Source organism: Erinaceus europaeus, chromosome 3 (genome assembly GCF_950295315.1).
Source record: "Erinaceus europaeus chromosome 3, mEriEur2.1, whole genome shotgun sequence".
In the NCBI taxonomy this organism is placed as follows: Eukaryota; Metazoa; Chordata; class Mammalia; order Eulipotyphla; family Erinaceidae; genus Erinaceus; species Erinaceus europaeus.
In genome coordinates, this window is record NC_080164.1 from 62,715,421 (window position 1) to 62,728,002 (window position 12,582).

The 12,582-nt window shown below is 50.0% G+C and overlaps 1 protein-coding gene across 2 annotated transcripts; it reads left to right on the forward strand.

Moving 5' to 3' along the window:
- Positions 1-216: 216 nt before the first annotated feature.
- Positions 217-9,181, forward strand: KCNIP3 (potassium voltage-gated channel interacting protein 3). 2 transcript variants are annotated; one of them, XM_060187292.1, is made up of 7 exons: positions 217-901; positions 1,352-1,421; positions 1,687-1,757; positions 5,139-5,246; positions 5,866-5,970; positions 6,598-6,660; positions 8,235-9,181. In XM_060187292.1, exons 1-7 carry the CDS (start codon positions 746-748, stop codon positions 8,265-8,267), a joined length of 606 nt encoding a protein of 201 aa, XP_060043275.1. In that variant the 5' UTR covers positions 217-745; the 3' UTR covers positions 8,268-9,181. The 2 variants fall into 2 exon arrangements, with proteins under 2 accessions (XP_060043275.1, XP_060043274.1); XM_060187291.1 differs by lacking the exon at positions 8,235-9,181 and adding an exon at positions 7,159-7,409 and having other exon boundaries at positions 221-901.
- Positions 9,182-12,582: the final 3,401 nt, after the last annotated feature.

Sequence of the window (12,582 nt, forward strand, 5' to 3'; positions counted from 1 at the left end):
GTGGGTGGTGACACACCTGGTTGAATGCACATGTTCCAGTGCACAAGGACCTGGGTTCAAGCCCTCAGACCCCACCTGCAGAGGGAAAGCTTCACAAGTGTTGTAGCAGTACTGCAAGTGCTTCTGTCTCTCTCCCTCTCTATCTCCCCCTTCCTCTCAATTTCTGGATATCTCTATCCAATAAATAAAGATAATTTTAAAAGTTTTTTTTTAATTAAAAAAAAGAAGGGGGAAAAGTCTTCCAGGAGCTGTGGAAGTGCACAGGCATGAACTCAGCAGAACAACAACAAAATAGAAAAAGAAATTATCTGATCACTGCCCTAGAGCCCTTAAGCTCTGACATCCTGCCCAATCATAAATCACTCACACACTAAATGTAGCCATAGCCATGCAGTAGTGCATTGGGTTTGGCTTCTGTGGTCTAAGGGAAGTAGCCTCCCTATCCCTAGGCTAGAGGACTGCTTGGAAAAGGTGGTGAGAAATCAGATTTTGAAGTCTGAGGGCCCTTTGAACCTGTCTTGTTGTCTTTTTCCCTCCAGTCTCTCCTTGGTCAGTGTCCTTCTAGCACAAAGGCAGACACCCTACTTTTGGAGCAAAACTCCAGAGTGTGCTGTCCCCTACAGCCCTTCCATTTGTGTGACTTGGCGGCCCAAGTACCCACTCAGGGCTGTAACACATGACTCCTTTAACTCCTACTCCAGACCGTGATCTGGCACTCTCTCTGAAACTGGAGGGGTGAGGCCTCATGTCCTCCCCTCTGGTCTCTTTCCCTCCAGACAGTAGCGACAGTGAGCTGGAGCTGTCCACAGTGCGCCACCAACCGGAGGGCCTGGACCAGCTGCAGGCACAGACCAAGTTCACCAAGAAGGAGCTACAGTCCCTGTACAGAGGCTTCAAGAATGTGAGTGCTCCCTATTCCCTGCCCAGGGGGTAAGGGCCCTGCTGCATCCAGCCTGCCCATCCCAGGCTCCAGACTGGAGGGAGCCTGGCCTGGGGAGAGCTTGTCCAACTTTCTCCCGAGTGCAGTAAACATCCCAGAGGCCTTTATAGGAGAGCTGGGGGTGGGGGAGGTAGTTCCAGAGTCAGCATTCTGAAGCACCATGCCCTTTTCTGTGTGTCTTCATATCCACAGTGGACATGTCTATGAAGGCACCAGGTTGGCTGGCCGCCTCCCTCCAACCTGCCTGCTCCTGCCTTGCCCTGCCCTCGGGCTTCCCAGCCCAGGGCTCAGTGGCACCCAGTAGTGCCTCCAACTGCAAATAATTCCTACAGGAGAGAGGCCAGGGCCTGTGCAGTCAGGGTATAGGGCTGGGGGTGGCCAGGGTCACTGAGGGGTGAATTCCTGCTGCAGGAGTGTCCCACAGGCCTGGTGGACGAAGATACCTTCAAACTCATTTACTCACAGTTCTTCCCTCAGGGAGGTGAGTCTGAGGCCAGGTTCCTCCCTGGCTCCTTCCACAATACCCTGCTGTGTCCCTGTGGCAGCTCTGCAGAGGGTGGGTGTCCCCTTAACTGGAAGAAGACTGTCAACCTCCACCCGTCCACTCCCCTTGCCTTGGTCCAGCTGGAAGAGATAGGTTCCAGCCTAGGATGAAGCTGGAACCCCATGGGACTGCCTGGGGGTGATGGGGGGTCTGCTACCCAGAGGCCCCACCACACCCCAACCCCCACCTTTGCTGTCCCCAGATGCCACCACCTATGCACACTTCCTCTTCAATGCCTTTGATGCCGATGGGAATGGGGCCATTCGCTTTGAGGTAGGTGCCTACTGACCCCTGCCCATACTACATTCCTTGCCCCTGCAGCCTGTGTAGTGGTGGTGGTGGGGTGTCTCTCTCCCCTAGTGCACCCCTCCCAGGCCTTTCTAGAGATGACCCTTATTGTGAACAGTCCAGTGTGTCCCTTCAGGGACACAGTGGACTGTGACTGCTGGCTCGGGGCCTGACAGAAGTCTGGAAAATATGAAGTTTTTGTGGGGTCTAGCCACCTTTCTTCCATTCTAGCCCCAAGCCAAGGGTGCTGCTCAGGCCCACTGAGGTGGTAGGGACCCTGGATGAAGTTACATTTGAGAGAGAGGCAAAGTTTAACAGAGATCTGTGGTGACAGTGGGTTCAGGCACCCCACCCCAGAATTTACCCCCTTGGCAGAATACAGGCAGTGAGTGTATCAGTTTCTGTGGTCTCTGGGGATGTCCCAGTTGGACCTGTGTGTGGAACCTAGTAGTTCCCCATCCTTCATATTTCCATGGGAAAAAGAAGCCCATGCCCCACCCCACCCCCATTTGTTTACGCTGAGCTGTGGACTCTACCCTGGCCTAGCCACAAAGAATCATTTGAGAGATGCCCCATCTGTGGAGCCCAGGCCCCTAAAAATAGCTGCAGGCATAAAGCTGAAACCTCTTTGGAGAGGAAAACCTTGCTGAAAGCCCAGCCTGATCAATAACCTCCCCACTTCCCCATCCCCACTCAGCTTCTAGGGCCAAGGGCACTGACAGGAAGAATGGCCAGGGTGGCAGGCAGGCCCAGAGTGCCCGTGACCAGCTTGAGTGTAATAATAACTCTCTGTAATGCTCTTCCGGTTATTTTTATGCCACAGGCCAAGCCAAGCACACTGACTGACTGGTGGGGCAGCCCATGCCCCCCCCCAGCTGGGTAACCACAGGGTCCCACTCTGCCCACACCACGCTCTTGCGCTAATGAGTGTGTAAACCTGCAGTGAGTTTTTTCCTTCTTGTTATTTAGGGATTTTATGTAAAATGTTATCGATTCCCACTGGTTTGTGATGCTATTCAGATTGTAGTACACCTTCACACCTCCATCTGTGGATGGATCTCACCCTACCCCCCACCAAAGTCTCAGTTGACTCCCTCTGCCCATTCAAACCTGAGTATGTCCATCTTGATTTCTAGTGATATCTGCATACATTAAAAAAAAAAAACCAGTTGGCACAGAGGAGTCAAAGCAAGGGAAATTATTCCATTTCTTGTGTAGCTTTCTTTAAAAAAATAGTTTATTTATTAATGAGAAAGAGGAGGAAGGAGAGAAGGAAATCAGACATCACTCTGGTACATGTGCTGCTGGGGACCAAACTCCAGACTTCATGCTTGAGAGTCCAGTGCTTTACACACTGTGCCACTTCTCAGAACACACTCTTGTGTAGCTTTCCAGAAGCATCTGAGACTTCAGTGGAGCTACCCAGAACTATGTGGAGTGATTTCTCTTATTAAACAAATGAACAGGGCCTTGGTGTGTGACAGGTGTGTGGGCAGTCACTCTGCTGTGACCATCATGTTCACTGCCTTGCTGGAGGGGCCTTCAGGGAGGAGATGATAGAGCCAAACTCAGGGCTCTGGTGCCAAAGCCCCTTGGGTGGACGCCTTCTCCAAAGTTGTCCTCTGTCATCTGGACCGTCTGTGTTCTCTGTTTCGTATGGATATGTCTGCATGAAGGGCTTTTTGTTTTCAGTGCTCTGCTCCAGGAAGGATTTTTCAGAAAGGGAGGAGGGCACATTTCTCCCCCTGGATGTTCCAGCCGGCAGAACCTGAGCCTGGGTTGTGATCCCTTCTTCTTCTTCTAGCGTTGGCCCTTCTTCCGTAGCCAGTCAACAGCGTCAGGTTGAGCCTGATGTAAAGTTTCGAGACCTCCTTTGAATCTGGAGAGGTGGCAGTCGTTGACTATGTGGGTCATAGTCTGTCTGGAGCCGCAGGGGCAGTTCGGGTCGTCTCTGGCTCCCCAGCGATGGAACATAGCGGCGCACCGGCCACGGCCTGTTCGATAGCGATTGAGGAGGGCCCAATCATAACGTGCTAGGTCAAAGCCGGGTGTGATCCCTGTAACCAGGGAGGTGTCCAAGGTAGGGGGACCACTCGACCCCCTCACTTTCTCAGACTGAATCTTTCTACACTCCCGTCCGTTAATTAACCAGAACCCTACTCGGCTCTGGTTTATGGTGCTGTCAGGGACTGAACCTGAGATCTTGGAGCCTCAGGCATGGAAGACTGAAGTGTAATCTCCCCAGCTTTCCCTATGCCCTTAAGTAAACAGAGCCCAGCTTATTGATATTACAGTGAACCTAGTCTGTATAATTTTCTGTATACTTTTGAGAAACAAGATATAATAACTAAATTATATTGTATAGTATTATCATTTCCCTGCCTTCACAATAAAAGGAATCAGGAATCGGGGCTGGGTGGTGATGCACCCAGTTGAATGCACATGTTACAATGCACAAGGACCTGGGTTCAAGCCCTCAGCCCCCACCTGCAGGGGGAAAGCTTCAAGAGCAGTGAAGCAGAGCTGCAGATGTCTCTCTGACATTCTCCCTCTCTATATTCCCCTTCCCTGTCTCCAACCAATAAATAAATAATATATTTTTAAAAAATAATCAGGAAGTCAAATGATGAAACAAGGAAACCTCAGCATTGCCATGTGGGAGCTGTTGTCTGTGCCCTTCTGAGGGTTTGGCAGCCGCTGTGGGCCTCTTGGTCCACCCAGATTTGCCCACAGGAGAGATCTGGTGTTGTATCCAAGTCTTGTACAGGACAGTGCTTCTCTGCCCCAATTCTTGCAAGATGGCCTGGACAGACCCCATTGGACTGGCAGAACTTAACCTACAAAGATTCCAGGAAGCAGGGAAAGACATGCTTTCCACCCACCATTCTAACAAAACAATTGTCATGTCCACGTGGAGGCCCCGTGAACATTCATGGCTTGTCGAATAGCAGACTGTCCAACTCAGAAATGATGGCAGCACATCGGTGTGTTGTGGCTGCAACACTGAGCGCTGTTAGTTTAGCTTTTACACTCTTTAGGTTCTTAATCACTTTGACCTGCCATTCCTTCGTAAACTGATAGCAAAGAACTCCCCTTTATTAAAGGGCACTCCCAGGTTCTCTGCCAACGACAACAGATTAAACAGGCCTGAGATGCCATCTATTCGAATAGCATCCCTTCAGAATATCATGACCAGCCGCTGTGCCACACACACACACACACACTTGACATAATGCAAACCATCTTCCTGCTCTGGCATGGAGGCCTCTCATCTGTAGAGTTGTAAATTTCATCAGAAACAACAGAGCAAATTGAAAATAGAACCTGACCATTGGATAGACACATCTCCTCTCCCTTCCTCTACAGGACTTTGTGGTCGGCCTCTCCATCCTCCTGCGGGGAACAGTCCACGAGAAGCTTAAGTGGGCCTTTAACCTCTACGACATTAACAAGGATGGTTACATCACCAAAGAGGTGGAGTGGGGCTGGGGGTGGTAGCCAATTCAGCCCTCCTCCCCTCCTGTTGCTCCACACCCCACCCCCACCTCCCTTCCTCTTTCTTGCTGCCTATGATGTCCCATTCCCACTTCCTGTGATTTCAGCCTGCCCTCAGGGTGACAGCCAGCAAGAAGTCTCTTCTCCTAGACACTAGTCCTAACTGTGTGGAAGCAGGGGACTGGGGACTTGAATACCGCACAATACTCATCTCAGTCCTCTTGAAGTATTCTTGGGGTCACCCTTTCCTACTGAGAAGGCACAAGTGGGGCTCTCCTTGCATCCCACCACTCCAGACGGCAGTGTGGTCCCTTATGGCAGGTGCTATAAGGGTTTTGTTTGACCCAAACACACTCTTGCTTATGAATGGTTACTAGATTTTTGAATGTTGGAGATTTCACATACTTTATCCAACTTCTTTCAGAGTCAGAAACTCATGCAGGTGGACCTGCTGTGATAGGTAGGGTTGAGTGTGGCTCACTCCAGCTCAGCCCCCAACCCCCCCTCATCAAAGCCCTTGATACAGCCTTCCCCTTAGGCCCTCAAACCTTCAGCCTAGCAGTGGACTGATGCTGCTAACCCCTCCGGTTTCCTCCAGGAGATGTTGGCCATCATGAAGTCCATTTATGACATGATGGGCCGCCACACATACCCCATCCTGAGGGAGGATGCGCCTCTGGAGCATGTGGAACGGTTCTTCCAGGCAAGTGCTTTGGCAGTGGTGAGGGCAGTGTTGCTGCTGCATGAGGAAGGGTCTCTGGCTCTCAGGGGAGCCCTAAGCAAGCCACCCCAAGACTGCCACTCCCTATGAGGAGTTTAAACACGCATCACCCAACTGGTTGGCTGTCAGGATGCTAAGGGGTAAGGTCATTGTCAGCCTCACTTCCTAGTCCACTGCACCCATCCAGGGTGGGAGGAGCAGCCAACACCAGGCCCAGTGTTCTGATGCTTCTCAAGAGCCCCTCCAACATTTCCAGGATAACTTGGCAAGGAGTGAAGTTGGAGGGAATTTGATTTGTGTCGGTAAGGACACGTTGCCATCCTGTGCCTCAGTCGCTCCATCTGCCCTGACTGTGTGTGAGGGAGGAAAGAGTCAGATTAGCATGCAGAGGGGTGCCCTGGGACATTAATCCCAGAGACTGTCAGGAAAATAGATGGGTTTGTGGGAGACAGGCTGGGATTCGGGGGTGGGGACCAGCTCCCACCATGTGGCCTGGAGCGAGGGGACAAGACAGGTTAGAGTAGAAGAAACCCACCTACTCGCTGCCGTGTCCTTAGGCCTGGTATCACGGAAGAGACAAACTCACTGCAGGTATGATTTGGGTTGCAGAAAATGGACCGGAATCAGGATGGGGTGGTGACCATTGACGAGTTCCTGGAGACCTGTCAGAAGGTAGGCAGCATCAGGAGGTTGACACCAGTGCCCGGCCCCACAGTCACTATGCCCTCCCCATCTCCAGACTCTACCTTCACACTTTCTTAGGAGCCCAACCCTGGCCCACCTGCTCCTACCATCCCTGGGGCCTGTCCTTGTGCATAAGTAGAGGGGAGGTACGGGGCTAAAGGGAGGTGGGTGGGTAAGGAGAAAAGGTCACATTGCTGTCCACCCTTCAGTAGGGAACAGGCCCCAATGGCCTCAGCCACGTGCTTCACTCCCCAAATGGCCTCTCAGTTGCCCCTGGCCTCCACCTGGGAAGCTTGTCCATCAGTGAGTTAGCAGCTTCCAGACAGGTTTGTGACTGTAGGGCTAAAGAAGCCTTTGCCCAAGAGAGCCGTCACTGTAGGGTTCCCAGTAGCCTGAGAGAATCTGCTGAAAGTGTGTGTGGTTGGTTATGGCCCCGCCTGGCTCACCTAAGGTGTGATTAGACCTCATTCTTCTCTCTCCACGCAGGACGAGAACATCATGAGCTCCATGCAGCTGTTTGAGAATGTCATCTAGGACATGTGGAGGGGGACTCCCCCCCCCATGGCATTGCCACCTCTGCCCCCAAAGTAACCTCAATCCTGCCAGGAGTAGCCTCCATGAAAAACTTCTTTTCCTACTATGTTTGTAGAAAGTGAACTGTTTGCTCCAGTCTCTCTCTCTCCCTCTCCCTCTCCCTCTCTCTCTCTCTCTCTCTCTCTCTCTCTCTCTCTCTCTCTCTCCTTCTCCTCCACCGCCTCCTCCTCCTCCTCCGGGCTGGCAGAGAGGAAACAGAGGTCAGAAAGGGACTGAGTCTGACCAGAAGCTGAGTTCAGGTGATGAGTCACATATCTCCCAGGCCAGCGGGATTGACGGACTCCCAGGCCTGGGGTAGAATGGCTGAAACAGTAGCACCTGTAAGTCCCTGGCCTATGGGTGTCATTACAGGAAAGCATCCAGGCTCCTCCACAAGGAGTTCAGTCTCCAAAGCAAAGACCCTCCTGTGTGAGCCCACTCACCCGCCCTACCTCCCCTCATACATGGGCCAGGTTCAGGATCAGCTGTGGTCTTCTTGCCTATCCCACCATTCCGTACCTGCCAACTCCATTAGAAGGACCCTAGATGGGGGTAGAAAAATGGTGATGAAGACAGAGTCTGCTGCTTCCTGGCACATTTCCTTAAGGTCCTGGGACACCTGCCTGCCACTGCTGAGCTGGCAGGCCTCCAGTGAGAAGCCACTGTACACCATTTTTCCTTCAGCCTGGGAAGAGAGGCCTTGAAAGTTTGGGGGTGGGGTTTCTGGTGGGAAATCTGAGGCAGACTGCCTGCTATTCACTGGGGTAGAGGAAGCTTCTTGGCTGCCTGGGACTGTCCATACCCTCAGGCACTGGACTACTCACTCTCAGGTCACCACAGGTCATAAGAAGAGGTCACATGGCTCAGGGACCCAACCAGGGAGTTGAAGTGGGCCTGGGAAGGGGCTCCCCCTTGCACTTTACTAAGGCCCTGGGCTCCCTTGATCCAACAGTTTGACTGAGCCCTCCACCCCCTCCCCACCTATTTAGGGTCCTGAAACAGCACGACCACCCTCTGCGTGAGCTCACCCCAGCCCCAAGGAAATAACACAAGGAAATAGGCTGAAGCTCACCTGGCTGAAGCCTGGGTCCCAGCAGCCCCCACTCTGGTGGGCCTGGGGAAGAAGTATGGGGGTTCATATTGTGCCTCAGAGCAACAGATGCCAGAAAGCACAGCACAGCTGGACTCACCAACACTCAAAAGCACAAACCCAGAGACTCTGCACCGCTAGGCTCTGCTCTGAGGACGGACTCAAACAGTCTACAGCAAGGGCAAAGAAGCCTGAGGGCAACAGAGTCCTCCCGCGAGGCTGCTTCCACCTGCACAGGCCTCCCCAGGAAGGAGCCCAGTCCAGGCAGCACAGGCCCTTCCAAGGAACATTCCCACGATACATTCCATCACCACCACCTCTGCTCAGGCCTCACTCCAGGGTAAGCAGAGCCCTTGAGGAAAGGAGGGATGATGGAGGCTGCGCAGACTGACCTAGTTCAGCCTCGAGTACCCGGGACCCGTAGCACCCACAAACAGGTGGTCCTCCCCTTTGGAGTTGCACTGACCCCCTCCCATCTCCAGTCTGACTGGGGGTTCCTCACCCCTTTTCCAGGAGGGTGTCAACTTTCCCTGGCTCAGGGATCACCCCTTCCCCTCCTTGAGCCCCCTACCCCCTTCCCCAGCCCAGCCCTTCCAGCTGGTGTAGCTCTGCTTCAAAGGGGTCAGGGCCATAGGGGAGGGTCACTGCCCTGCCTTGCCCACCTGGACCTCAGGCCAGACTGGCTACACGTCCAACCAGAAGGCATCTGTCTCCCATACTGGGATGAGGACTGGCCGCACGTCTGCATGGCAGAAGCGTCTCCCTTGTGTAGGGGAGGGTGGTGCCTGTTTCAGCACCCACCAATATCCAGTTCTGTATATTTTAATAAAATAAACTTGACAAAGATGAGGGGCTCTTTTTGGCTTTATCCCAAGCAAGCTTCAGTCCACTGACTCCCATCCCTACTGCTAATATCACACATTGTAGTATTTGCTCAGTGTCACTCTCTCCAGTTGATGTCTCCAAAGGCAATGTTAGGAAGGGGTGCCCTCAGCTGGGACGTATTCTCAAGACGTTTCAGCTCTGTAGCTTAGACTTCTTGAAGTACCATTTGTATTTTAATCCCAGGTTATAATTCTTGCCGGTACAGGTAATCATTTCTGCATGTTGTTGCCTTGGATGCTGCAGGTCACTGAGAAGAAGTAAGATTTGCCTACCTGAAGACATCTTCCTTATTTATTTATTTATTTATTTATTTTCATCACTAGAGCTTCACAGCTTCAAGATGACTTTCCTTCTTCTTTACATAAAGACAAAGAGAAAAAAGAGGGGGAGAGAAGAGAGACCACAACACCAAGGCTTCCTCCAATGTGGTGGAGGCCAGGTTAGAACCTGGGTGACTTCCTTAACTTTTTTCTAGTTGTAGTTCCAAAATTATCAAGCCTTCACTAAGGCTATGTGAAGTAAGTGAGAGGCAGGAAATGAAAGCCTAGGTGAGGAGAGGTGATGGTTCCTGTGGGGTGGGGAATAGAAAGGTTCTGGAGAGTTCTAAAAGCATTCAAGAGCCAGATCCCAGGTTATGGTGAATACAAACCCAAGACTCCACTGGGCCACCAGGTTTGGCCAAAGTGTTTCTCAGCAGTCAGTAGTTGTGAGGACAGATGGCATGAACCCCATTCACTACTACACACACCAGAGTCCACTGCACCCGGACCCCAGGGCCTTGGCTCAGTCCACACAAGGGAGTCCTGGCCCTGCTGACTGGGACTAGAAATCCCACATTTGCCATAGATTGGTGACTGTGCTGAGCATGTTTGCTCTGGCCAAAACTTGATGAGAAGTTCTGGGTCGAAAGATGAAAGGACATAGCCAGGATTTGGTGGGGATTGAGAGAGGCTTCTCTTCTTCCCTTCCACCCTTCCCAGAAAGTACAGAAGAGATGCATCTTACACATCCTGATAACCTTCCTAGGATCCATGCGTCTAAGGCCCTGTGACATCATTTAAGGTAGGGGACCCATGCTTTTAGTTCTGGAACTTTCTGTTTCATCTTCGATGTGTCATTTTACCTTGCCGAATCTATTTCCTTATCTGTAACATAAACAGAAAGACAATCTTCTGATAAGATTGTTAAGGTGAATCAATATGGATATTTACTATCCTTTTAGTAAATAGGTACATTCTCTTTTCCTATTCCACTTAAATTTTCATGCATCCCCTACACACACACACACACACACACACCTTTCTTAGATGACTCACACTAATAAACTACCAGTGGAATGACATCCATTTAAGAACCAGTTTTCAGGTACTGGGAATAAATTGTTGATGGTCCCCAATTTCTGTAGAAGCCACAAGACCCATTAGAGGCTTACTAGCTAAGGAAGGGCAGTTTATGCCTATCAGGTCACTGTCCACAACCCTCTTGCCACCATTCACTGTGAAGCCATACTGGCCTGCCCTAGATACTAGATAGGAGGGAGAAACCAGAGCTAGTGACCTGTAGCTGGGCCTGTCTCATTCACTACAACCAATGGTGGAGGAGGGGCCCCTTGTTATGACTCATCATAGCACAGATGAGTCACATGATACAAACTCAGATGTTAGGCAAGGGGCCTAGACATTTCCACAACATGCTCTGCTATACAACCTTCCAGACCAATGACCAGTGTACCATTAAGAAGACTTATAGGAAGGAGTCAGGTGGTAGCGCAGTGGGTTAAGCGCAGATGATGCAAAGCACAAGGACCCGTACATAAGGATCCCAGTTCAAGCCCCTGGATCCCCAGCTGCAGGACAGTGGTTTCACAAGCGGTGAAGCAGGTCTATAGTTATCTTTCTCTCCCCCTGTCTGTCGTCCCCTCCTCTCTCCATTTCTCTCTGTCCTATCCAACAATGACAACATCAACAACAACAATAATAACTACAACAATTAAACAACAAGGACATCCAAAATGAATAAATAAATAAATAAATAAATAAATAAATAAATAAATAAGACTCAGGAGTGGAGGTGGGATGGGGAGACTATATAGTGCACACAGTGGAGCACATAACCTTGCCAAACTTGAGGCCTTGAGTTCAAAGCCTAGTATTATAGCGGAAACACCATCAGTGGTGGAGCAGTACCTTAGCACCTCTTATTTTTACCTGAAAAAAATAAAATAGTTGACTTGGGAATAGTGGCGCCACCTAATAAGCAATTCCTTGGAGATATTTAGTAGCCAGGGAAATGGTGGAACACAGTGCTTGTTCTTCCAGAGTTCAGAGTTCAAGCCTCAGCACTACATATGCAAGAGGATACTCTGGTTCTCTCTACCTCTCCCATTACTAAGTAGATAAATTAGTTAAGGCTTTGAAAATAAAAAGATAAAAGACTTACGGCATCTGTTCCTCCTCTATTACTGCAGACACCATTTATTTGCTGGTTTCAAGTGCTGTGCCCATTGCTGACCACCAGAGGGCAACCACACCTTGGCCTCTTCACCAATTTCTAATCTGCAGGTCCCCAAGGAAACCACTTGGAAGGGAAATTGCTTTTTTTTTTTTTTTTTTCTTTTTTGGAAAAGAAGCTACTTGTCCTTTCTTCTATAGTTCCAAAGACAGTTTCATATTTCTACCTCATTTGCATGAGGTTGTTTCTCTGACAGCTGAACCTATTAAGTAGCATATATCAAAGTACTAATTAGACTGCATAAACACTATCACACTGTGCTAACTTAATCCCAGTCCAAAATAAATAAAGTTAACCTTTACTTTAATCATCCTAGTCTTAAAGACTCCTCACGTGTTCTCAAAGTTTGGACAGGAAACAGGTATGTATTATTCTATACTTATCAGACACTTTCCACACGGAACAGGGGCTGCCTCATGAGGAAACAGATTATAGTAAATTAACTCTAGCCTCTGCCTTTGTAAAACTTAAATTATGGTGGGGAGACCAGAGAAAAACCTTAAGCATGTATTTGAGAGATGAGGGCTAGTACCACAGTGCACAGGTTGGGGCTAGGGGGCACAAAATTCACCAGAAAGGATTGGTTTTAAAACCAAAAGAGGACTCGAAGTGAGGAACTAAGGAGCCTGCCTTAGTAAGTGAAATGTTCATGATGTCTTCTTTTTAAAAATTTTTTATATTTATTTTTCCCTTTTGTTGCCCTTATTTTTTATTGTTGTTGTAATTATTATTGTTGTTGATGTCATCGTTGTTACATAGGACAGAGAGAAATGGAGAGAGGAGGGGAAGACAGAGGGGGAGAGAAAGAGAGACACCTGCAGACCTGCTTCACCGCCTGTGAAGTGACTCCC